This window comes from Tympanuchus pallidicinctus, unplaced genomic scaffold, assembly GCF_026119805.1.
Source record: "Tympanuchus pallidicinctus isolate F22 unplaced genomic scaffold, pur_lepc_1.0 scaffold45, whole genome shotgun sequence".
Classification (NCBI taxonomy): domain Eukaryota; kingdom Metazoa; phylum Chordata; class Aves; order Galliformes; family Phasianidae; genus Tympanuchus; species Tympanuchus pallidicinctus.
In genome coordinates, this window is record NW_026294764.1 from 371,076 (window position 1) to 394,395 (window position 23,320).

Consider the following 23,320-nt stretch of genomic DNA (forward strand, 5'->3'; position numbering starts at 1 on the left):
CAGGTGTTTTCATGTTCAAAACACCCCATTTTCTTTAAGTCTTCTTGAGGGATCCCCCAGCATAATTTATTCAGTACAAGCTTCCCAATGCTTGTGGGTCTGCAAGGCTGCCCCATGCCCCGCTGCCAGCAGTGCAGACCCACCATCTCCTCCCCTCTAGCAATGGCAGCTATTGTTTGCCCACAGCTTTGCAGGGCTTGAAGGACAGCTTGCTTGCATTATTTTTTTAAGCAGCCAAACACAAAGTCTCCATTGGCTGAGGTAAACAACCACATCTGAAAAATTTCCCTACCGCCCTGGCCTTTATTGCTCATTCCTTGTTAGAAGAAATCTCTTCGGATCAATCCACCCTCACCTGGGCAGCTTAAAATTAGACACGGAGGCACTGTGGGATCCCCACAGAGCCAGTGGAGAAACCACATGGTTTATGCATTGTAAGACAGAGACGGAAGGAGGGGCTAATTAATAATTTTCTATTTCCACTGTCAATTAAAGGGGCCCAGGTGAAGATAAGTGATGCTCAGACGTAGCTAGGTGGCCCAGACATCATCCTTTATCTTTCATGAGCACATATGGACAAAAACATATGAGTACTGTATTGCAAAGGGCCAGCCTTCATTCCTAGCATGCTGAGCTAGCGCTACGCTGCCAGGATGGGATGCTGCACATCTCCTGGGTCTTTCTGACATGAGAGTGAAACAAGCAGCAGATCAGCATCCAGGTGGCAAAGCTCTGCAGTCGCACACCATGGGCATGCTCCCAGCCCTTGTCTTGCCACCCCCACTTCACCATTCCTCCTTCTCATAAAGTCCCATCTCCTGGAGTCACTGAGCTATGTAGGGCATTCACTTTCCCCTTTTTCCACAAAAAAGCCCACAGAGAAAACTTGACATGCTCAGCAACACCCAAATGCCAGAGGGTAATGCATTGTTATTGCTAGGATTAAGAGGACTTCACTGCAAATAGCTGGGCTCTTTGACTCATGCTCAGGGCTTTGTTTGTTTTGCTCATCCCTGGATGGAAAGGCTTCTAACTGGATTTCCTTAGCAATTTGCGGCTGCTTTCGCTGTCTCTGGTCGGAAGTAAAGCAATGCAAAGAAGCTGGTGGCTGTCAAAGCTGCAGACTCTCCAGCCTGGATTCTCCTGGTGCTGCTCTGACCCAGACAGGAAATGAGAACTGGAAGTCACATAGCCAGTGCTGGTAACCCACAGAGTCAATGGAAATCATAGGACCATCGAATCATTGCTGCTGGAAAAGGCCACCGAGGTAAACACATTCAAACCCAACCCGTCCCACCATGCCCACCAACTCTCAGTGCCACCTCTCCACAGCTCTGGAACCCCTCTGGGGATGATGTCGCTACCATTGCCCTGGGAAGCCCATTCCAATGCTTCACCACCCTTTCTGAGAAAAAATTTTTCAGAATATCCAACCTGAATGAGGAACCTTATGCCCAAAACAACAGGGATACCATGAATCCGCAGACTTTTGCAAAGGGTATTTTCATTCAGTGATAGTCTTGAATCCAACAAGCCACTGAATCTGCACATGAGGCCATTGCAATGGGAATGCTGGGCCAAAAGAGTTCAGGCACCCAAACAGGAAAGCACAGATCTTTGCAACCATCACTGCACACGCCAGAGTTTGAAATGCCTCTGGCAAGATCTCCGAATTGCCAGATACACCATTAGTGACCAGGCCCACAAACAGTGTTGTGTCCATTGCACTCCACAGCGCAAGGCAGCTGTCTGGCCAGCGTGCCCTTTGCAGACACAGAAACAACACTTTCAGTATTACCACTTATCTTTGAACATAATGCAGTGCATACGAGCTGCTCTGTGCAGGCAGACGCTAATTCATCTCACACATTGCCTTCTGGGCTGTTTAACTTCACGCTGCTCTGTGAGATGCCAAGATCTCAGGTGCTGAACTTGACCCCTAGCACACCCACATTAGGGTATAAAAAAAAAGAATAGAAAACAACACTGGGCTCTTTTACCCCTTCTACATCCAAATGGAACCCAATAGGAAGTAGATTGAAATCTGTGGTCCAGATTCCAAGCTTTTGGGTCTTCTGCCAGGAGTAGCATCACTCTGTGTACTGATGCTAAGCCACTCTGTTCTGCCTGGCTGGGGTTAAGGAGATTCATGAGCACCATGAGGTGTCGTTAGCAAAGAGCTGCACTGAAATAAGGACAGAACTGGGTGGATGGTTCGTTTTTTAGTGCTGTTAAGCATCTTAGGCTGAACCCGGACTTTATTGCTTTGTCACACACACACACACACACAAAAGATTGCAGATAATGAGCTAATAACACTTCACTTTCCCAGCCTGCCTTGCATCTTCAAAGCGCTCCATGAGAACAAACTAATTAACTGTCCAGAGAAGAAGCTCATGACTAAGAGCTGAGAAGCCATGTGAGTCAACCCACTTGCAACAGGTCTTTGCAGATTTCAGTAAAAATTCATTTTGGAGGAAGATCTGTTGACTGGCCCGACTGGTCACACCAATCCCCAGCCACATTCCAGGGCTGTGAGTGCTGCGAATGGACCCAGCCCGGAGAAGCCCCACTGACATCAAAAGAGCAACACCTCGCAGGAATGCCCCAAAACCAACCGTGTGGCTTCCTCCTCCTCATCTGTGTGTGTGTGCAGCCGCTGTGCACTAAAAGTGCTGAGCTAACAGTCCCTCTGCACATCCACCAAACAAGGGCGCATCCTGCTTGGCACTGTTGGCCAAACTGCCTTTTTTCTGCTGTCTCGAGACCAATTATTTGGGAACAACAACCCATGCCGGGGTCTCTTAATGGAGATGTGGGCTTGGTTGCAATCGAGTGGCACCAGAGCAGCATTCAGTCCCAACTTTTGTATTCCTTGCTTTTGGCAAATCATTAAACTCCCACAAGAATGTGTCTTCTGCAGGTCGCTGGCTTTTGGGGAATGTGGGACACATTAAGCAAAACAGAGATGAGGACATCGTTTTTTTTCTTCTGTGGGTAAGTGAACTCAGAGACCCAGCCCTACAGCAATAACGTAGACATTTCAGGCCAAGAATTTTGGCTTGGAAACTCCTGCATGCTCCATAAATCTCTACCAGGAAGTATCCCTGGTCTGCCTCTGGGGCAGAACCTCAAAAGGGAGGACAAAATTAAACCCAGTTCTGTCTGAGGCATTACAAATCCTGCTTCAAAACTGCTAAATTCACCACTGGATCCAGGTGCCTTCAAGTGAGCTCTTGGTGCAGCTGTCACCCTCGTGTCCCTGGGGCAGGCGGCCACGTGCTTTCCATCGAATCATCGAATCCTTAAGGTTGGAAAAGAGCTCTGAAATCCTCAAACCCAACCCCAGCCCGTCCCACCGTGCCCACCAACCACGTCCCTCAGTGCCACTTCTCTGCAGTTCTGAACCTCTCCAGGGTCAGTGACTGCACCACCTCCCCGTGCAGCTGTGCCAACGCATCACCACTTCTCCTGAGAGGGGATTTTTTTCCTGATATCCAAGCTGAGCACCGGGACAGATTTACAAAACTTCTGTCTCAGCACACAGCAAAAAACGATCAATGGAGAAGCTTTGCACCCACGAGAGCCCACGTCTACATGAAACATCTTGGGTTTGTGCTGCATGCACAGATGGGACTCATAGCAGACAGCAGCGGCTCCCCTTGCTCCTCACCTGCTTCATGGACAGAGGCACTTGGGAGTTTTGCATCATCTTTCCATTTTCCAAAAGAGAAATGCTTCTTTCTGGGTTTATCAGTTTGTGTGCAAGGAGCTGCCACAGCCCAAGGGGCTGCAACTGGGGCTCCTCCACGGCTGCAAAGAAATGCCAGCAATTCCCAAAGTCCCTTGGTCACTCTTCCTTTGCAGTGATGATGGTTGTATGGTTTTATGATCTTTAAGGACCCTTCCAACCCAACCATTCTATGGTCCCGTGGTACTTATTGTCTTTAAGGTCCCTCTCAACCCCACCGTTTTATGGGTCTATGATACTATACTGAGGTGATGCTGAGATCTCCTTCACACTGTTGCACCAACCCTGATGGACAGGAGCCCTTGATGCAGCCAATCAGTCCTTGTCCTCCCAGCATGGCCCATGGGCATCTCACCCAGCACCCAAAAATTCTCCTTCTCTGCCAGCATCATTTTGTTTGTAATTCTTTGCAATGTCCTGGGTGGAAAACATCTCAAAGCTAAATGTTCTCTTGCCAAAATATGTTGTTCCAAGGTAACTGGCAGAATTTGAGAACTGCAAAATGTAATTGATATCCATGTTCTGCCTGCTTTATTTTGAGGTGTGCCATGGCCCACAGCCAACGGGCTGACATTGCAGCAACACTGCCTGAAAAGTGACAATTACTGCTCTATTTCAACAGATAATCACCAACATCTGGTTCATCACAGGAGATCAAAGTGCTGCCCTGGATCAAAGCGTTCTGTCTTTGTCATGATATCAAGGTTTGATTTATGGCTCTGCAAAGGCACAACTCTATTTATTTACGTGTGCAGATAAAGGGCTCGCAGCGCTTCCAAAACCAGCAGAGCACCACCTGTAGGGCAACGTCATCGATTTGTGATGCTCGGGGAGCATCCACCAATGTCATGTGCAGAGAGCACTGAGCTCTGACAGGGTGAAAAACAGAGCTCAGAGCTCCAGATCAGGGCAAGCAGTGCAGCACTTCCATTGCCAGCTTATGGATCCAATGCTGGGCCCCCGCTGGGTCTCAGATCTCAGTGTTCCTGCCAGTGGTTGCTGCCTGCACCAAAGAAGAGCATGGTTTACACCCAGGACTTCAGCTGAAAGCTGGGCATGAGAGCACATGCAAAAGCAGTGATTCAGATATCACTAGGAAGCTTATTTTACTTCCACTAAGCACCAATAAAAAGCTGCTTCCACGCAACAGCCAAAGCTTCTTCCTTTCCATCACAGATCATGGTTGCTTGCTTTGTCAGCAGGGCAAAGTCTCACAGACATGGGTCATTGCGTAGATGCTAAACTGTGCTTAAGGTGCATTAAAGTCCTCATCGATGATTTAACACATCTGTGGGATCAGCATAAGCCATGGGTGAGTTTATCCAGCTAAAACAATTAACTGATACCCATGAATTAGCTGTACGGGCAGCGCTTTACAGTGCTGAGATGTTAATTGAAACTTGAGGTTTTATAGGGCGTTTAAAAGCAGCCATAAGAAACTTGGAAATGTCAGATATTTGCACAACTTGCAAAACTCCAATTTGGAGCCTCCTCTAGAATGAACCACCCCAGTTCCCTCTCCCCACAAGACCCCATAGTGTTCCAGACCCCCCACTGGGGCACGCTCCAGAGCTTCAGTGCCTTTCCTGCAGCAAGTGACTGGGGAAGGACAAAGCTCTCTGCCCCTCGTTCTGCGCTGCAGAGGATGTTCATGCTTTGACTTCACATCCAGAAGTCCCACTTCCCATGCAGGCACTGGGACCACACAGCAGTACTGCAGGACATCAGCGCACTGCGGAGTGCCAGCAACACAGCACCAAGTTCTCTGCACACCCCTCCAATGTCTGCTCTCGAGGTTCCCTCGCTCCCATCCTACAGCAGCACAAAGCCAAGACTCATCCGCTTGCAAAACACACCTTGTGCACGGCAGGATGGTGACAGCATGCCCAGACATCACTCACCGACACACAACGCCTTGGCACAACACGCTGCGCCCATGCAACCATCGCACAGCCCGTGCAACACACAAAACCCCAAAGAAAACAACCCCCGGGTCGTTTCGCTGCGCCTCAGGGGACACCAGCATCCCGCACCACGCTCCACCGTGCCCGCAGGTGGTGGGACACGGGTGGGAGATGGCAAAGGGCCGGGTGCTGACTCAGGGTGCAGGGAGGTGCCGCGCAGGGAGGAGGGCGCCGGTTTCGGCCCCGGCGCAGGGAGCCAGGCTGGCAAGGGACCAGAGTGCTGCTGGGACAGGCTGTGCTGTGGCAAACAGGGAGTGCCGCCGTGCCGTGCCCAAAGCCTGGGCGCTGCCGCCCACAGGGACGGGCAGAGAGGCAGCGCCTCTGTGCAGCACCGGGCACGGCCCTGCCTCTGCACGAGGGTTTGGAGGATCGATGGCTTGGAGCTCGGGGTGATGCTCTCACTGAAGGGACACACATCGAGGCAGGTCGGAAATGGCACTGGTTGGGTCTTTGCTCGGCTGCCCTCTGAGGCATGTTGAGGGACATGAAGCCTGTGAAGATCCGCCATCCCGTGCATCCCTCCTCATCGCTCTTGGAGAAGCCTCACGGCTCAGGTGCTGCTGAGTGACAGCAGGGGACAGCTTGCCCCAGCTTGTGAGGGGTCTTCTGCTGGCCTACATGCCACCAGGAGCTCCTGGGGAGAGCACACATTTCAGAAGGCTCCGGGTGGAGCTGCATCCCCTCGTGCTCTGACAGTGGGCTCAGCTGAGCGCTGCTGGGACAATCTGCCGTGCGCTTCCTCCTGGTTCTCAGCGGACACAAAACCCACACCCCCTCACTCCTCTCTTTATTTACAGACACAACATCACGTGGGGGTGTGGAAATGAGAATCAGCAAGCATCTCGCTGAGCACCTGCCCACCCCAGCAGCACGGAGCCTGCAGCAAGCACTGCACGAGCACCAAACGATGGGGCAGCAGCGGAGCCCTGGCACGGGCTGAGCGCACAGCACTGCGTCTGATGGCTGAGCCTCACCTCTGCCTTCAGAGCCATCTACTTCCACCGGCCACCCACCATGGTCTTCCCACGGGCACCCTTTGACCTAGATGGGAAGCAGAGCGGGCAAAATGTGTTAATGGAAATGAAAAGAGGAGAGAGATGGATACTGCTAGAGCACCCTCAAAAGAGAACCAAGTTATTGCTGGTTGATGCTTGCAAGGCAAATCTTCAGTAGCACCTTCCCTAATGTGGGGGCTGAGCCAGCCAGCGGGTTTGGGACTCTTCAGGAACAAGCTCATGTTCTACCAGGTGTTTCCAACCAGCCCCCATGGCCTCATTATGCTCCTCCCTCCCAGTGAGCATAAATAAAGGACCTCCAGCTGTAGGGGTTTTGTGATTGTTGTGGGATCCCTCTTCTGGGGCTGAGAAGCTGGGACTGGCTGTACTGAGCTGCTTATCCAGAACTGGGGGAACAGGTGCTCTGGGCATGTGCTAGCAGGGAGGTGGAGGAGGAGGTGATGGTGGTGGTGACTTGGACAGTCAGCAATGGGCATTTTGGGCATCCTGAAAGTCACCAACCCAACTCTGATATCATTTCCCAGAACAGTCCTTCCCTCAGCCCTACTTCTGGTGCAAGGTCAGCCCCAGGTGTCCATGCAGCACAGGTGTGATGGGAGGCATGCAGCCTGCACTTACCCTTTGCTGCAGCACCAGGCCACGGGAGGGCAGAAGAGAAGAGAGATTTGGTGTAAGTGGGGGAAATGCTGCTAACTGACTGACGGGAAGGCTAGGAACAGCTCATGCAGGATGAGACAGGGGAAAGAGAGCAACACAGTGCTCCTGGGAGAACAGGTTAAATGCTCACCTCCACCCTAGGTCCCCCAGTGTTGTGCAAGGGATGTGTGGACCAGCTCCCAAGTTTTTGTGGGACTGCACAGCTCCCACAGCCCATGGGATCTCCACTCCCATACAAGCTTGGGGGGGGTCCTTCCCTGAGGTGGTGGGTAGGGATACAGAAGGGATGGGGCAGCTGGAGGTATGTGTGGCCTGCAGGACACACGGGGCTCTACGTGGGTCTGTTTGGGGGCAGGGGGGAGCTGGGGGCCGGTGAGGGCTTCTCAGTGGGAGCACAGTGGCACAGTCTGAGGTCCCTGCAGGTGTGTAAGGATGAGGCGTGGGGCAGCTGGGAGAAACATGGGGTGAAACTGAGTGATGAGGAAGGGCACTCGGCCAGGCTGGGTACTTACACCTTCTGGTGGTCACTGACGCGATTTCGGAGGACATTGATCTGCAGGAGAAATGCAGGCGGGTGGTGAGGCTTGGTGGGATGCCCCATGCCAAGCTGGGCACGGGTCTCTCCTGATGCAGCACAGCGTGCATCCAACACGCGACTCTCCCATATCAAGAGCTGGAGATCCAGCCAGGGAGAGCCAGCAGAGAGGAGCTGGCAGCTCACCTCGTACTTCTGCCGCTTGAACTTCTCCTGCAAGTCGAATTTCTCAGCCTCCAGGTCACGGATGGTTTGCCACAGCTCCTTGGCTTTGTCCCTATGGGAAGAGATGGATGATGTCAGTATGGAAAAGGGATGCAGCAGCAAAGAGATGGGGCCGCAATGCCACCCCCTCTGCGGTAGGATCCGTCCCATGGGTGTTGCAGGCTCCATGCCCAGTGGGGCCGTGCCAGGCAGCCCCACGTCTGTGTCTGGCTGGGGGGACACGGGTGTCCCATGTGTGTGAGCGTGGCTCCCTCTGATGGCCGCCGCTGTCACCCGCAGCCTGGCGCAGCCATGGCGGTGGCACAGCCCCGTTCACCCCTCCTGCAGCATCCCTACCTCAGCTTGTCTTCGCTGAGGTGGTCGATGTTCAGAGGCTTCCGCCGCTCGCTGAGGATCTTTTTCTTCTTCTCCCGCTCCGTTTGCTTCTTGCCACCTTTTTTCTCTGACTGCGGAAACCGTTGGAGCCCGTCAGAGAGAAGGAACCCGCCTGGCCTCTGCTCTCATCCCCAGCCCTTCCTCCCAGCAGCGCCCTCTGCTTTTGGGATGCTCTCAGTACGTTCCCGTCCTCTTCTGCTTATAGGAACCCCTCTCTGCAGCACAAGATGCTGTGGGACCAGCTTGTGGCCCAGTCCCCCCCGACTCCAGAAGCACCAGCAGCTTTGCTGCAACCCCAGGTGCAGCTTCACACCTTCTGCATGTAGCCTCCGAAGTGCAGCATGTTGGAGAAAGCTTTCTTTTTCCGAGCTTCTTCCTCAGCCTTCTTCCGTGCCTCCTCTTCCTCCTTGCGAGCTCTCTCCTCCTGCCAGGGATAGAAGTGGGTCAGGAGTGGAGGCCTTGTGGACCAACGTGCACAGCTCGTGCTCCTGCGTGCCCCACAGATGGGCTTGTGGGGGGGAGGTGGGCCGTGTGCTGCAGGGACCCCCCAGCCCTGATGACGCTCACAGCCATGCGGGCCTGGCGTTCCTTCTCCCTCTCACTGCGGATGCGCTGCTGCTCTGCCCTCTCTGCCCTCCGCTGCTCCTGCAGAAGGAGAGAACCATGGCTGGGGTGTCCCAGAAAATTCCTTTTGTCCCTCGGCATCCCTAATATCCCAAGAGCCCCAGGGACAGGTCTGCTGCTCCCACATCTCCATATGGGAGGGGTATTACAGCAGATTCCCAACCCCGGGCACCAAATTTGGCTCAAATCCCAATCATTCTCTGGCAGGGACACGGGACGTCTTGGGTCTTGCTGTTGCAGAGAATGCCTGTGCTGTTTGCCCATGAAGGGGATGGGTTGCCCACGTACGATCCTGTCTTTGAGGGAGATGAGCTCTTCTTCCTCCTTCTTCCTGCTCTCAAAGTGGGCTTCAATGAGGGCCTGCAGCTCATTCAGGTCCTTCTCCATGCGCTTGCGGTGGATGTCCTGCACCAGACAGAAATGAAGGTGATGGCTGTGCTCACAGTGGTGAAGCCCTCTGGGAGCTGCTGGACGCAGCAACACCACAGTGCTGCTCTTAGATGCACTCACATCGAAATCCAGGCGCTCACCATCAGGGATTTTGGGAGGCACCAGGTTGGGCATGAAGGGCCTGAAAGGTGAGTGGGAGGTTGGGAGCTGGCAGTGGGTGGCTGGGATGGGGCAGGGCTCCCACCCGTGCACTGCTCTGCCCAGCCCTCCTCCCTGAGCCCCATGGCCCCCAGCAATGAGTGCTTGTGGAGGGCAGGGAAGAGTCCCATGTTTCTCTCTCTGTTTTTCTCCCTTCTCTCCATGTCGCAGTCCCTGCCCTGTTTTCATGCTTTTAGGGCTTTGCTGTCCCACGTTCCTTATGGATCTCACTGTGGCACTAAGCCGCAGTGAGAGCCATAGAGGAACAGCTCCTAGTTCAAACCTTGCACCAAAGAAAATGCACCAACACTTACTTGGGTTTGGGCTTTGATTCACCTGTGGGTCCCCAGGAACAGGAGAGAAAGGCACTGTTAGTGGCATACTTTGACCTCAAACCCCACGAAACCCAACCACCCCTTCCTCTCAGCAGTGCAGGCACATCATCCTCCGCCAAAGCAACACAGTGAAGTGTCCATCTGTGTCAACATCTGAGACGTGCATTGATGCTCCAGGCATTCAGGGTGTGTACTGTGAAGGGACAGTGCCTCCTACCCCAAAGGGGAACAGGGATGGATGCCTCACCTTCCCCGGGCTCCTGCTCCCGGTCCCCCTCACCACCTGTGGAACATGGGATGCGTTGGCCCTGGAGGGGCCGTCAGGCTGCCCCAGCACTGTGTTTGTCCCCACCACAAAGCCCAGGATGGACGTGGGGAGGGCAGGTTCCTCAGCCCCAAGCAGATGGGGAGAAAAACCTGGGTCCTCTCCAAAGATGAGCTCTGCAGGAGCTCAGGCTGGGAAGGGACCTTCTTGTTCCATTTCCTGGGGTGAATTTCTTACCTAAGCAGCATGAATACATCCCACCTGCAGATCTCCTGCACCCCTCCCCTACTAGGGATGGGGCCAGGGCAGCTCTGCCCAATTTACTGCAGATTGTCTCCTTTCAGCAGCGGCTGAATTCAAAATTTGGCATTGAAAACCCCGTGGCAAGGAGGCAGCATTGTGGGAGATTGAAATGGCCAAGAAGCGTCCTTCCTCCGCTCCTGCTTTACCTTCTCCTGGTGCTTTCGTTTCATCTTCTTGTTCTGTCTCAAAAGTAAGAGGGAAAGTGTGACCAGAGCATCCACAGGTGTCCCACCACACGTCCCTTACACTCTGCATCGTGCCTGCAGGTGTGACAGCGTGGGGACACAAACCACACACCTTCTGCCGTGGTTTCCTCTGTCTCCTGTTCCTCCTCATCTACCTGGTCCTCCTGACCTGTGCAATAAGGACAGGGTCAGTGGGACGGCCACAGCTCCTGCTGGCTCCCTACAGACCCCCAGAATGGGACAACTGTGGTACTGAGTCCAGGAGGCCTGAAGGAGAGGGAGCTATGGGAGAAAGAAGCAGAAAGTAAAGGGCTTTGCTCAGGCCCTTACCCAAAGGTAAGGTATGGATGAGGGGGAATAAAATCCAAGGAACTCAGAGCCCCCTCCTGGTTTTGTCCCTCGTTCCCTCCCCAGCTGTGCCCTGGGACCCCAGAGCGGAGGAGATTGATTTCTGTTGCTCTCCTCCATGCAGCAAAGAGCGGAACTCTACGGCGTAAATCTCAAGCATGGCACTGTTGGAGCATTTTTCCACTGGAGGGAGCAGTACCCCAGCGAGAGTTCTCTGCCAGAGCCCACAGGTCCTGCGGGAGACGTGCGGTCCCACAGCAAGAGAGGAAGAGAAGAAAAGAAGACAGCAACCCACGGGTGTGTTGGGATGGAAGACAGAAAGCACAGAAATGAGAGCAGGTCGACACAGCAGGATGGGGAGAGTGCGAAAAGCAGCAGAGGAGAAAGAATGAAAGAAAACCATTTCCCAACCAGGGAAAGGCACGGGACACACCGACCCACAATACGTTCAGACGAAACAAAGAAAGGTGCAGTAACTACCGTCTTCTTCCTCAAGCCATTCTTCCTCTTCTGAGCCGGGGAGGAGGGGAGGGAAGAAGCACAGAGGTTAGTCAGGTGCCCTAAAGCTGCGGGGCAGAGCTCTGGTGTGCACAAGGTGAGGACTCCGACCCTTTGCTTTTAGCTCTCAGGATGCTTTGCTGTGCAGCAGCCCTGAAGCAGCAGGAGCCCCAGCAGACCCCCGTTCCCATGCCCACCCCATTCAGACAGCCCCACTGCTGCAGCACGGGGTTTGGTCCTGCACCACGCTGATGGAGTCAAGGCTTCTGCCTGAGCATTGTTAATGTGCAGTCAGCTGGAGCTCCAGCGCCTGCTGAATTGTGCTCACGCTTCTGCATGCACCCACATCCAGCATTGCCACCTCTCAATGTGGGCCAAGGGATCTCCCTGGGAAAAGAAATCCTGAGAAAATTCAGGGTGGCTTTGGTCCTTCTGATGGTTGAGGTGGAGGAATTTAGAATGTGATCCTGTTGGCCTTTTCTGCTCATTCTGCCCATGGCAAGGAAATCACCACCACCACTCAAGCAAAACCCTGAACCAACAGCACTGCCCTTCCAGCAGCAGGAGGATCACCTACCTTCCTCCACATACTCCTCTTCATGTGAGCGCACAGGGGAGAAAGGGAAGAGAAAGAAGACGTGGGTTATTGCCGTGACCCCATTGTTGCTTAGCATCGGTCTCAGGGTGGCTGTGGATGCTCTGTGTCCCCTTACCTTCCTGCTCCCTGCAAAGTACAACACAAAGAAGCCCAGTGGCAGCGATCTGCTGCAGTGGGGCTGAAGGGGAGCTCCCATTTCCCAAGGGCCAGGGACCCCTTTTCACGGAGGCCCCTGTGACTGCTTGGCTGTGCTGGGAGCTGGCAGTGGAGACAAGCCAAGACCTGAATTGAGCAGGAACTGAAGTGCTCTTATGGCACTCCTACAGCGGTCAGAGCCCAGGACCGTTACGCAGTTTGAGAGGATCAAGTACCCAAAACCTGTCAATGGCCCCAAAGTCCTTTCCTGACCTGAAGGGAGGTGCACTGTCTGTCATCAGATGTGCCAAGGGGATGCTAAGTACAAGGCCTGACCCACTGCTGATGCCCAGCTTGTCTCAGCACAGACACAGCAGTGATGCCTGTGGTTGTGGGGAGATCCTGAAGTGCTCTCACATTGCGTGCTGGGGCAGCAAGCACAGCAGCAAGCACCCCCTCTTGCAGGAACACAGGAATAAGGAGAAAGAAAGAGTGTTAGAAACCATGCCACTTACTGCTCACATTCTTCAACAACCTCTTCAGAGTCCGACATGTTTGGTTATCTACCAGAATGCAAGGCAAGATGGAAAAAGCGAGGGTTAGGAGCTGAGATAAGGACAAGCACAGCCCGTCCTGCTGCCTCTCCCCAGAGCACTTGGAGCTGAGAGCTGTCCCAGCTGGGCTGTGGCAGTGGTATCTCAGTGGAGATAAGGCTCCCCTGTCCCCTTCCATCCCAGGATCACAGCTCACCGTGGACGAGAGGCAGGAGGTTGGGCTCAGCCCCATGCCATGCTGATAGCTGCTGCCAGGAGTTGTGCCCAGGACACACAGCTCTCTGTGCTGGAGCCATCCCAGGGTGCTGCTTTTGCTCAGGGCATGGGAAAATCACCCAGTGATAATGCTCAGCTTGGTTTCTTCCTGACTATTCTTAGCTCAGCTGTGATGTGATGACTTGCAGGGATGTTCTGTTATCTCCACTCCATAACCCTGCTCCATGAGACAGCCCGGCCCTCCAAGAGCAGAGGGGCAATGTGAGCTCAGCAGGAGCACTGCCCTCCTGCTCCCAGCCCTGAGGCTGAATTTAGCCAAAGGGGGCAATAAATCACAGCCCGGTGTAGCAGTAGGGCTCACATAGCATCTTCCTTGCACATCCATCTCCCTCCCAGTTGTGTGATATCACCCAGCGTGAGGCAGTCCTAGAAATAACCCCCCTGTGCCCAACCACCTGTTCCCAGAGCAGCTCCTCACTCCCACTGGGCGTTGTAGGAACAACTGCTCCTGACTGCATCTGTCGGGTATTTATTACCCGGGATGGGGAGGAGAGGCGTGGGGATCACTTGGTAAGGATGCTGAACGCAGGATGGGGACCCACAGACGCGGGGAAGGCGCACGGCAGTGGGGATGCCTCAGTGTGCCGTGCAGCTGTCAGATCTCCCTGCTGAGCGGTGACTCAGGAGGGGCTTTTTGGAGACCAATGAAGTCAGAAGACAGCCCCGACTGCCTCGGATTCACTGCCCATCTGCTGCCATTTCCCCCTGCCTTCTGGATCAGCCCCTCGACCTCCTGAGCTGATATTTGGGGCACAGCACAGCTCTGCTGCCCCCAGAATTCAGCCAAACCCTTTGCATGGCTGCTGGCACCTGGGCTCCCAAGTGCAGAGATCACTTCCTGGCCAAGATGCACTCCCATTCACCTCCTGCATCACCAGATCCCACCATGCATTTTCTGAGCAAAAACAGCAAAACCAGAACTGTTGAAGAGGCACACCAGAAAAGCCCACAGTATGCTAGAACACGGCTCTAAAAAACATCTATCCATCCTCTGCAGCTGACACAGAGATGGACAAATATTCCAGTTCAGGCTTTGAACGCTCACTCTGAAACAACCAGGAGTGCCCCAGCTCTGACACACGCTGCAGGCTGTGCTGGTGCTCCTGCAGGCATCGTATCTCTCCCAGCATCACCAGGGCTCCAAGCGCACCCCAAATCCTTCCCAGCTCCTAACGATGCTGGCACTGCTGCCGACAAACCCACAGAGAGGGCTCTGATGCTTTGCCCAGGGCAATGCCTGCGCGGCAGGAAGGCATCCCAACGAGAGCAGCTGCACCACGCCGACCACGAGCCAAACCCCCGCGGGATCAACACCTCCTGGAGCTGAGCATCCCCAGCCTTACCTGTGCTCAGGTCCCACAGAGCGGTGGGTGCTGACGGCCGTCTGGGAAGGGCTCCTTGGGGGGCAGAGGCTTTAAGGTCCCCCCAGCGCCCACCCCAGGGCGGGCAGAGCCAGCAGGAATTTGCCCGGCGCCCAGAGAGGAATGCAACACTTGTGAGCTGCTATTTCGGCAGCAGTGGCCCCAGCCCCCTCTGTGCTCCCCCTTCCCCCCCAGGAGCCCATATAAGCCCAAGCTATTGTGTGGCCTCAGAGATTTGCTATTTTAAACCCGTCGGATGGAGATACGTGAGTGCCCGAGGGGCTGACACAAGCCAGCCAGCTGTCACCTCCCAGGGCTGGGGACGCTGATAAGGCAGTGCTTCGGACCCGACCCTCTGCTGCAGCCCCAGATGCTGCCATACGAAAGCTCAGACTGCTTTTATCCTCCACCCTGAGATATCTGTCTTAATTCTTGCTTTTTTCCTCTTGCAGGACGATGGGAAACAAGTCCTTCAGGTCCTAGCTGAGCAGGAACATTTCAGAAGGAGCCACTTTTATTAGAAAACAACCCAGTCCTAGAGAAAATCAAGTCCTATCCAAAGCCAAACAAGCAAAAGCAGATCTGGGGGCAGCAGGAGGGGCCCACACCTAATTTGGACAACGCAGTGATTGCTGAAGGCTCAGCTCCAGCCTGTGGCAGAAAGATTTGGGCATCGTGTCATAGGCAACTGGTGTCCCCCCAGGTGGGCGCAGCAGGCAGTGGGGACCAGGTGGCTTTGGGGTCTTTGAGGTCTCCAGGCTACGATAGTGGCACACACACTTTACAGCCTTTGCCTTTGGTTGGGCCAGCCCTGGAGAGGGGTGACATCTCCCTGCCCCCCACCTCGCCCCACACATGGGGCTGGGCACAGTTTATGGATGTGCAGCCTCACTGCTGACACGATCCCTGCAAGGGGCAGGGATGGGCAGATCCCTTCAGCAAGCGCAGTTATGGGGCACAGCCAGGGAATGGGAGCAGGACACCACAGCGTTGTAGGAAAGCAAGGCAAGGGTCTGCTCAGAGTCTGCAGGGAGCCTCCAGGTCTGGGTAATCCTGGCCAGGCAGCGAGCGAGAAGAGGGGATGCAGGGACGGACTTCCAGCCTTCTTCCTTTCCAGCCCACAGGCGGAGAACCCCGGGCCACACCGTTCCACCCGCAGGTGGCAGTGGGGACTCATCGGCACTATGGGCTGCTGGACGGCAGGGCAGGGCCAGGCTTTGATCTTCAGAGCAGAACAGTTTTTATCATCTGATAATGTTGTGCATGGCATCGTTACAACTGGAAAAAAAACAAACAAACGAAGGAACGATGGAGGAATGGGGCTGAGGCTGCTGGTGACGCAGATCCCAGCCCTGCCCCAGCCCAGGGCGGCTCTCAGCGCAGCCCCACATCTACCTCAGGGTCTGCAGGGGTTTCTCTGGGCTGCTTCACCCAGCCGTCACGCCTTGGCAGGCTGTTGATCTTCCTGATGTCCTGCAAACAGGAGAATTGTGAGCGGCACAGGAAGGTCTTCCCCATGCGTCACGCCTCCGGGTAAAGAATTTCCACCCCACTGAAACCTCCAGGAAGTGCACGGTGGGAAGTGTTATTATAAGGGAAAAATAAAACAACCAAGGAAGAAAGTTTTACCCAGGAGTGACCCCAGAAGCAAAACCCTTCCAGGCAGACCCAGGCGGTGCAGCCTCCCATGCAGTCGTGTCTGGGCAGTGCTAATCCCAGAGCTCAGTGCTGGGGTGCCCAGGCATGTCTGACCGACTGGGGCTGCCCCTCCTCGTCCTGTACCAGGAGGCTGCCATGAGCGGCAGCAGCAAATCCTATTGCTGTATAGGGTGACATCTGCCCAACTGTCCTTGCTGAATCTCTCCAAGCACAGAAAGCTGCCCGGAAGCCAAAGTGTCTCCTTCCCATCTCCGCCAAATCAGTGCCCCTGGAGTCAAGTCTGAGTCCCCGCAGCTGTGGGACATCATCATTTGGGGAATATCCTGCACACAGGATGTAAATCATTCCAGACCCCAAGCACAGCTTGGTGCACAGCAGGTCCTCAAGCTCCACAGAGCCCATGTGAAGTATCAGAGCCCTTAATGGGTTCAACCAAAGATCTACAAGCCCTTCCAGCCCCATCTGCCCCTCTAGATGCAGGGATGTGTCCCACCAGGCTGCCAGGTCTCAGGGTTCACCCCGAGGCGATGGCACAAGCTGTTACCTTGCTCCTTTCCTCCTTGGCAGGCTCCTGAGTTCGGCTGATCCACAGGTTAATGCGCGACGTCACCGATCCTGGGATCTTCAGGTTATCCTGTGGCACAGAGATGGACAGCAAGGTTACGGCTCCAGCTCTCTCACTGCACAAACAGCCCAGGACTGTGCCCAGGGCACAGGGAGACTGAGCAAATCCACAGAAGGTGAGGACCAGCACTGGCTCTGCCCCAGCTCCCCAAATACAAACCCACTCACTGCCAGCACGCAGTTTCGGTGGCTGAATCCCTGCTCTGCCCACACAGCCATCACCGACCTCCTACCAAACCCATCCAGACAGCAGCCTGTCACACTGCACATTGATGTCCACTCATCTGTATCCAAAATGCCCTAGATTTGCCCTAGAAAGCTGATGTCTCCCCTCACCTTCCTGGCAGTGAGCGGCTCTGCCTTGCTGGGAGCGCTGGCCTCGAAGAAGTTGCGTTTGCTGGCCACCCCCTCTGAAGTCAGCATCAGGCTCTTCTGGACAGTCAGGGAAGATCTCACTGAGCCCGAGCGCTGCAAGAGAGGGAGGGCTATCAGTGGGGGCTGTGCTCACCCCCGGGGTGCAGAGCACACCTCACAGTCTGCTCCCTCCTTGACCTTCTCCAGCTCTCGGGGTTGCCCAGCAGAACCATGCAGCATCCCCACGACCCTCTCCAAAGTTCTGCTCCTAAAACCCCGAGGCTGATCCATTTTCCATGAGACATTCTTCAGCCCTTTTGGGATGGTTTTTTTTTTGGTGAAGCTCAGTCCCTCTTCTCATTCAGCTCCAGACCACCCCTTCCCTCCCCCCAAACACCTCCCAGCCTGGTTTCTCTACCTGCACAGCTGATGTGTACTTTTCCAGCTTCTCCTCAATGCTGCTGCTGCTGCCTGGGATCCTCATGCTCGCACTGGTGAAGAACAGGGGAGGGTGTTGAATGCAGCCCCCAGGATCTCCTCGCCTCAGCCCACGGCCCTGGGGGCTCCACTCGGTAGGAGGAGAGTTCATCCAACCCAGGCACTCATCCTGCACCCATGTGCCAGGGAAGCAGCTCCATCCCCAACAGTGACCCAGATCTGTGGGGATTAATATGGCCCACACCCTTGGCTCCCCAGTTTTCTGTCTCCAGCACAACCAGATCTGGGCTTTGTCTTAGAATCATAGAATCCTTAAGTTTGGAAAAGACCTCTAAGGCCATCAGGTCCAACCATCGACCCATTGCCCACTAAGCCATGTCCCCATCTTCCCAGTTTGCTGTGCATCCCTCTGAGCATCGTGCAGCCTGGGGCCAACGTTCTGCAGACCCAGGGTTAGGAAACATCCCCTCCTCCTCCCTTTGAAAACAGAGGAGGGACCATCCCTGCCCATAAAGGCAGCAGGTGGAGGGCTCTGACCTTCTTGCGAGAGGACTCTCACTTTCTTCTTTCTGTTTATTTGAGATCACCTGGAAGACAAAAGGGGATGGAATCTAGGAGCAACAGATAAGAACAAGAGAACCTGGGTCGGACTCAGCTTCCCCATTCTCAAGCATGCTCTGCTTTCACCTGCAGAAGAGCCAGATCTCAAACCTGGGGTATCAAGAAATGAGAAGCAGGATGGATGTTTCTTTTTTTCATTTGGCATTCTCAAAGAAGAACAGAAATGCCAGAGGGCGGATGGTTGTGTCTGTGACCTTTGGGGATCTCCCTGACAACGAGCTCCCTGTTTTCTCCCCCCTTCCCACAGATTTCCATTCCAGCACAAGGCACACAAACACACTGCTGCTGCAGACTTTTGATCTGAGAACAACAGAAACAGAAGACTGAAGAGCAATGCCCAGACCAAAGGGTGGATTTCAAGTGCACATTTTGGACGAGGATCTGTGCCTGGAGACCAAAGAACCCTTCCTTGCTCTCATCTTCCACTGCCTTAATGTTGTCTTTTTTCACCCTTGTTTTGCTCTTACCCGAAAGGAGACCGTTCGTGGGCTGCTTCTTCTGATGGAGGTGCTGTAGGTGGCAGGAGCTGGAGGGGCATCCTGCTTTTCTGTAGGTTCCTCCTGGCTGGGAGGCGGCTGCATTCCCTCCTTTGAGGGATTCCTGGGTGGTTTCTGGGAAAAAAAGCAGACATCCGATGCAGCCATGCAGAGTTTACAGGGAAGGTTCAGGTGCACTGAGCAGAAAAGCCAGGGTGGAAATGGTTTGGAGATGGTGGTTTGAGATCCTGACCCTCCAAACTTTGGCTGTCTGCTTTGGATTTGCAAATTCCCTTCAGGGAAACCTGATGGCAACTGGCAGTGCTGCAGGAGAAGGCGATCATAGTGGCACATGCAAAGTGAGGAAAGGAGGAGGTGGGACTGTGGATCCTCCTCATCCATCTAAAGCGTGTGGTAGAGCAAGGACAGACCCTGACCTCAGCCAGCAGCACCATGGGGCCAGGAAGCACTTCCCCAAAGATGCCTTCCCCAACGGCCTGCAGGCTGCCTTTCCCTCCTGGTACCCTTTGGTTCTCCTTTGTCCTTCCAGCACCCAGAACTTCCCAGCCCAAGGCTCAGCACCGTGCCCAGGTCCCGCTCACCTGCTGGGCTGGAGGTGAGGTCCCCTCCGAGGCCGCCTTCTCCTCCGTGCTGGAGCTCCTGGTCCGGGTCAGGATCTTCACCTCGCGCAGCCGGCAGCCCCCCAGCTCTGGAGCCACTCGCTGCTGCTCCTCCTCCCTCCTCTGCTCTCCCCGCAGTGTCCCCACGCTCGATCCCTCTCTGTCCTGCAGCCGTCCTCTTGCTGTCACCTTCCTCTCATGGCTCTGCACTGGGTGCTGCTCTCCTGCTGGGGCTGGGGCTGTATCCTGACCCCGCTCTGTAGCCGTGATGCTCTCCTGCCCCTCATGTGGCTTCATTCCTGCCTGCTGCTGCTCCTCCTGCTTTGGTTTCTCAGACACTGCCATTGGTGACCTCATCCGTCTCCCTTCTTTTGTCCTCAGCACCTCCGTCAGCTTACGCTCCTCGCCCTCCTCGGGAGCCATCGGCTTCACTGGGGCCTGGGGCCTGCAGAGAGACCAAGCAGGGCCAGACCTCAGCACCCAGCAGCAAGGGGAGGCTTCCAGCCCACAGGTGAGGTTAACCTAGCGATGGGGCACCTCTCTGCTCCAGTGCAGTTCAGCTCAAGAAGCACCCAAGGCATGACTGGCACCTGGCACCCACCTGCTGGGAGCAGGGCTGGGGTCCTTCCCAGGGCTGGGGTGGTCTTCATCCACGGATGAGGAGGACAGCAGGCTGCGGTGCCTCCGCCGGCGCTCCCTTTGCTGCTCCTCTTCATCTTCAAGTGTCCTCTGCCTGGCCAGGCTGTTTGGAAGGAGATGTGGAATCACAGAGTCATAGAACATCCAGAGGCGGAAGGAACCTATCAGGATCACTGAGTCCAGCTCCTGGCTCTGCACAGGACCACCCAAAAATCCAACCATGGTCGAGATGTGGGACTGCTGAGCACAGGGGAGGGGACACCAACGCGAACCGTGTGTTGCAAAGCACTCCTGCTCCACCCAACTGATCCCCACGTTTCCCAACGCAAGCACTTGACTTTCCAACTCCTAATGTATCCCATTCAGGGCTGCGTTCATCGGAAAGGAATCCCTACATTAAGTGAGATTATCTGGGTGAGGATGTCTCACCTGTAACTCAGCAGAGCCCTGGAACCGCAGCAAGGATCCCAACCACACACCCCGGCTGGGTCACCACGAGCAACAGCAGGTCGTGGCCACAACGTGGGTTATGGGGATGGCCTTTTAATATTCAGTGTGCAAAAGGCCCCAGGGGCAGAAGGACACAGATCTCCCCTGGCACCCACAGCCAGAAGGACCAGGAATTTGTTATAACCGCAGCTTAAACCTAAATACCTACGTTCTTCATCCCATCTAAAGAGCCATTTTGGCACCAGACAAAGTGATGGCTTTTAGGCTGAAACACAGACCTGAATACAGAGCTGTTTGGAAAACAAGGTTCATTTCTCCATGCAAACCGTGCCCGCTCTCTCTGCCACTGTGTTAGGCAATATTTTCCAGGCTTGCTGTGCTGTTTTCACAACAGCATCCGTGTACCTGCAGCCCCAGCCCTGACCCAGCTGTGAACACTCGCAGCCCTGCAGCCCCACACAGCACTCCGTGCAGCTGCACCCAGGCCCAGCATTTGCTTTGAAGCTGATCTTAAGAACGTGAAAGTCAGAGCACGGCGGGGTCCAGCACCATGCGGACACAGCGACTCACCGTGCGCTCTGTGAGTTACTGTGTAATGAAGGTTGGGTGATAAATTAAACCACATTACCCCCCGCGACCATTCGCAGCTTCTGTTCTTCCTGGTGGACGGAGGCGGGGAGGCTGCAGGGGCAGCAGTGCGGAACGGAGAGCAGGGATGGGGTCATGGCACAGCGTGTGCTGCCTTCCTCCGTCCCCATCACCCCCAGCACTGCGTGGCGTGGGGTGCAGCAGCGATGGATGAAGGAGCTGGGGATCTGCCGTGGGGCTCCGCTGTGAGCATCCCCAGCATTGAGCAGTGCTCCCCTCTATTTGCCTGCAAACATCTCTGCACAGCTCAGCTGCCCTTGCAGAGCCACCCGGCTGTATTTGCAAGGACAGAGGAGCTGCCGTGTGTCCCTCCCACAGTGACAACAGAGCCAAAACTCCGAGCCCGCGTTACTTTGATTTGCACACAGAGGCTCCAGAATGAAACTGAGGTTTCCCCGCCTCGCATTTGTTTGGCTCCTGCAGGCAGCACATAACTGGCATTGCTGACGTGCAGTTTCTCATTATTGGTAATTAAATAATCCACACATCAGGCTATGGATTTGCTTTGCCAATCTTTCCCTCTGCTGTTTCAAAGAGGGATTCCTTTCTCACTGTATTACCTTTTTTAACCTCAAAGAGATGAGTAAAAGGAGGTTGGCAGCTCTCCCCTGCCTTGTCCTCTCCTGCCCTGTTAATCATTAGTGCTGAGATATTTGACATCTCCGCTGTTTCGGGGAATGCTGTCTCATCTCATGGGAGGAGAAACCGCCTTCTTGTCTTGTACAAGTGCCAGACACAGGACCTGCTGGGCATGGAGGTGGCCCTGGATGGGGTCTGGATGCACCCTGGATCTGTCCCAGAGCCCGGTGATAGAGGCACTGATGCGCCCTGACAGTCCCTGAGCACTGGGGGATCAGTTCCCAGTTCTGGGCTGATCCCATTGGGTGTTTTACCCCAAACTACAGCCATCCTAGAGGCCGTTTGGCTGGGTGAGCCAACAGCCAGGCAGGGATTTATGCCGCTCTGTGGGCTGTGTGTGACTCACTGTGACCAGCTCTGGGTGTGTGCAATGCCGGCACCGACCCCACGTCCCTGGGCTGCATGTGAGCCCCCTGCCCCCACCTCCCCCAGCCCAGGAGCTCCCATTGGAACCCAAATCCCTTTTGGGAAGGGCACAGCCATGGGGCCGGGCAGGTTTGGCGTGGGGATGAATCAGATGGGCAGAGCCTGGGCATGCAATGGGGGCCTCGCAAGCACAGCAGAGCACAAAACCCCACAGCCCTTCCCAGAACCAGCACAGAGAACAGCAAACGGACCCCAAAACCAGGAACACACCTGGCATGGGGTGAGGATAACTCTCCAGAGCTGCTTCCATTCTCCCATAGGCAGAAGAAACAAAACCACTCCAGGTCTCACCGACCCACGAGAAACCCCCCCAACACCAAGAACTGATGGGGCAGCACCAGCACCTGATGGCAACCCCCGTCCTCCCCACAGCCCGCAGTGCCAGCAGCCCACCCTGACCCCATCCTCGCTGCCCTAACCCACCTGGAGAGGTCAGACCAATTCCTCCTGCTGAAAGACATCACTGCTTCTCGTGGGTCTCCGGCAGCCCCAAAACCTCGCAAGCATCCAGGCTAAGGTGGTTTGGCGTGGACTGGCTGCCCGAGGAGGGAGGGAACCTGCAAGGTTATTTCCCTGTGCACCTTTACCCTCCTGCAGCCCGTTTTCCACCCCGCTGCATCACATGGTCTCTTATCTACCTGGACAGAGGCAGGGCTGTAATTTGTCTACTAGCAGCGCCGTGCAAAAGCCGCCCTGCCCAGCAGTGCCACGCAAAGCAGAGCTCAGCTCACTGCCTGCTGTGCCAGGGCTCGCAGCGAGACCCGCGCTCTGGGCTGGATCCATCCAGGTCTCCCAGGGTTTTGGAGACAACTCCCAGCCCAGAACCTGTTCTACCAGCACCCTGCGCCCGTCACCGCCTCCTGCGAGAGGCTGGAGGAGGTGAATTACCGTGGGCGCGTGGGAGGAGGCAGCCGCTGGCTCTCCGGGATCCAAAACAGTCATTAAACACCTCCGGCTGGGTGCAGAGCGTGCCCAAAGAGATGGGAGGGTGCCACGCTCCTTGAAGCCTTTTTTTTTTCTTTCTGGACTTCTCGTGGCCTCTCCATTGCTGTGAGCTTTGCTGCATTGGGAAGCACGCAGAAGGACTTGAGGGAGCCGACCCAGCGGGGATTTTGGGGCACCCATCCTCAGCC

General features: G+C 55.1%; 2 protein-coding genes across 7 annotated transcripts; both read right to left on the bottom strand.

The window, feature by feature from the left end:
* Nucleotides 1-4,256: 4,256 nt before the first annotated feature.
* Nucleotides 4,257-14,711, bottom strand: TNNT2 (troponin T2, cardiac type). Of its 6 annotated transcripts, XM_052702586.1 has the most exons (16): nucleotides 14,576-14,711; nucleotides 12,918-12,965; nucleotides 12,383-12,393; nucleotides 12,247-12,264; nucleotides 11,652-11,681; nucleotides 10,936-10,992; nucleotides 10,785-10,817; nucleotides 10,318-10,353; nucleotides 10,050-10,071; nucleotides 9,658-9,718; nucleotides 9,436-9,552; nucleotides 9,091-9,168; nucleotides 8,837-8,947; nucleotides 8,485-8,594; nucleotides 8,110-8,200; nucleotides 6,486-7,941 (listed from the first exon to the last, which is right to left on the bottom strand). In XM_052702586.1, exons 2-16 carry the CDS (start codon nucleotides 12,953-12,955, stop codon nucleotides 7,897-7,899), a joined length of 858 nt encoding a protein of 285 aa, XP_052558546.1. In that variant the 5' UTR covers nucleotides 12,956-12,965; nucleotides 14,576-14,711; the 3' UTR covers nucleotides 6,486-7,896. The 6 variants fall into 6 exon arrangements, 4 of the variants coding, with proteins under 4 accessions (XP_052558546.1, XP_052558543.1, XP_052558544.1 ...); XR_008210903.1 differs by lacking the exons at nucleotides 12,383-12,393; nucleotides 12,918-12,965; nucleotides 14,576-14,711 and adding an exon at nucleotides 4,257-4,754 and having other exon boundaries at nucleotides 6,690-7,941; nucleotides 12,247-12,358; XR_008210904.1 differs by lacking the exons at nucleotides 12,383-12,393; nucleotides 12,918-12,965; nucleotides 14,576-14,711 and adding an exon at nucleotides 4,841-5,039 and having other exon boundaries at nucleotides 6,690-7,941; nucleotides 12,247-12,358.
* Nucleotides 14,712-15,089: 378 nt separating this feature from the next.
* LAD1 (ladinin 1) lies at nucleotides 15,090-22,969 on the bottom strand. The gene is made up of 10 exons (XM_052702579.1): nucleotides 22,611-22,969; nucleotides 19,987-20,127; nucleotides 19,368-19,830; nucleotides 18,757-18,900; nucleotides 18,206-18,255; nucleotides 17,649-17,721; nucleotides 17,213-17,344; nucleotides 16,797-16,886; nucleotides 15,989-16,066; nucleotides 15,090-15,871 (listed from the first exon to the last, which is right to left on the bottom strand). The coding sequence occupies exons 1-10, from the start codon at nucleotides 22,646-22,648 to the stop codon at nucleotides 15,866-15,868; spliced, it is 1,215 nt and encodes a 404-aa protein (XP_052558539.1). The 5' UTR covers nucleotides 22,649-22,969; the 3' UTR covers nucleotides 15,090-15,865.
* Nucleotides 22,970-23,320: the final 351 nt, after the last annotated feature.

Bases quoted from the DNA above. Each gene is read 5' to 3' on its own strand.
- TNNT2 (XM_052702583.1), bottom strand. From the start codon at position 12,343: ATGCTAAGCAACAATGGGGTCACGGCAATAACCCACGTCTTCTTTCTC. The intron at 10,354-10,784 runs GTAAAGCAGGAG...CATGTTCCACAG, and splicing joins AACGAAAGCACCAGGAGAAG to GTGGTGAGGGGGACCGGGAG. The intron at 8,948-9,090 runs GTGAGCGTCATC...TATCCCTGGCAG, and splicing joins AACGCCAGGCCCGCATGGCT to GAGGAGAGAGCTCGCAAGGA.
- LAD1 (XM_052702579.1), bottom strand. From the start codon at position 22,648: ATGTCTTTCAGCAGGAGGAATTGGTCTGACCTCTCCAG. The intron at 18,256-18,756 runs GTAAGAGCAAAA...TTTGTCTTCCAG, and splicing joins CACGAACGGTCTCCTTTCGG to GTGATCTCAAATAAACAGAA. The intron at 17,722-18,205 runs GTCAGAGCCCTC...GTTCTTCACCAG, and splicing joins GAGAGTCCTCTCGCAAGAAG to TGCGAGCATGAGGATCCCAG.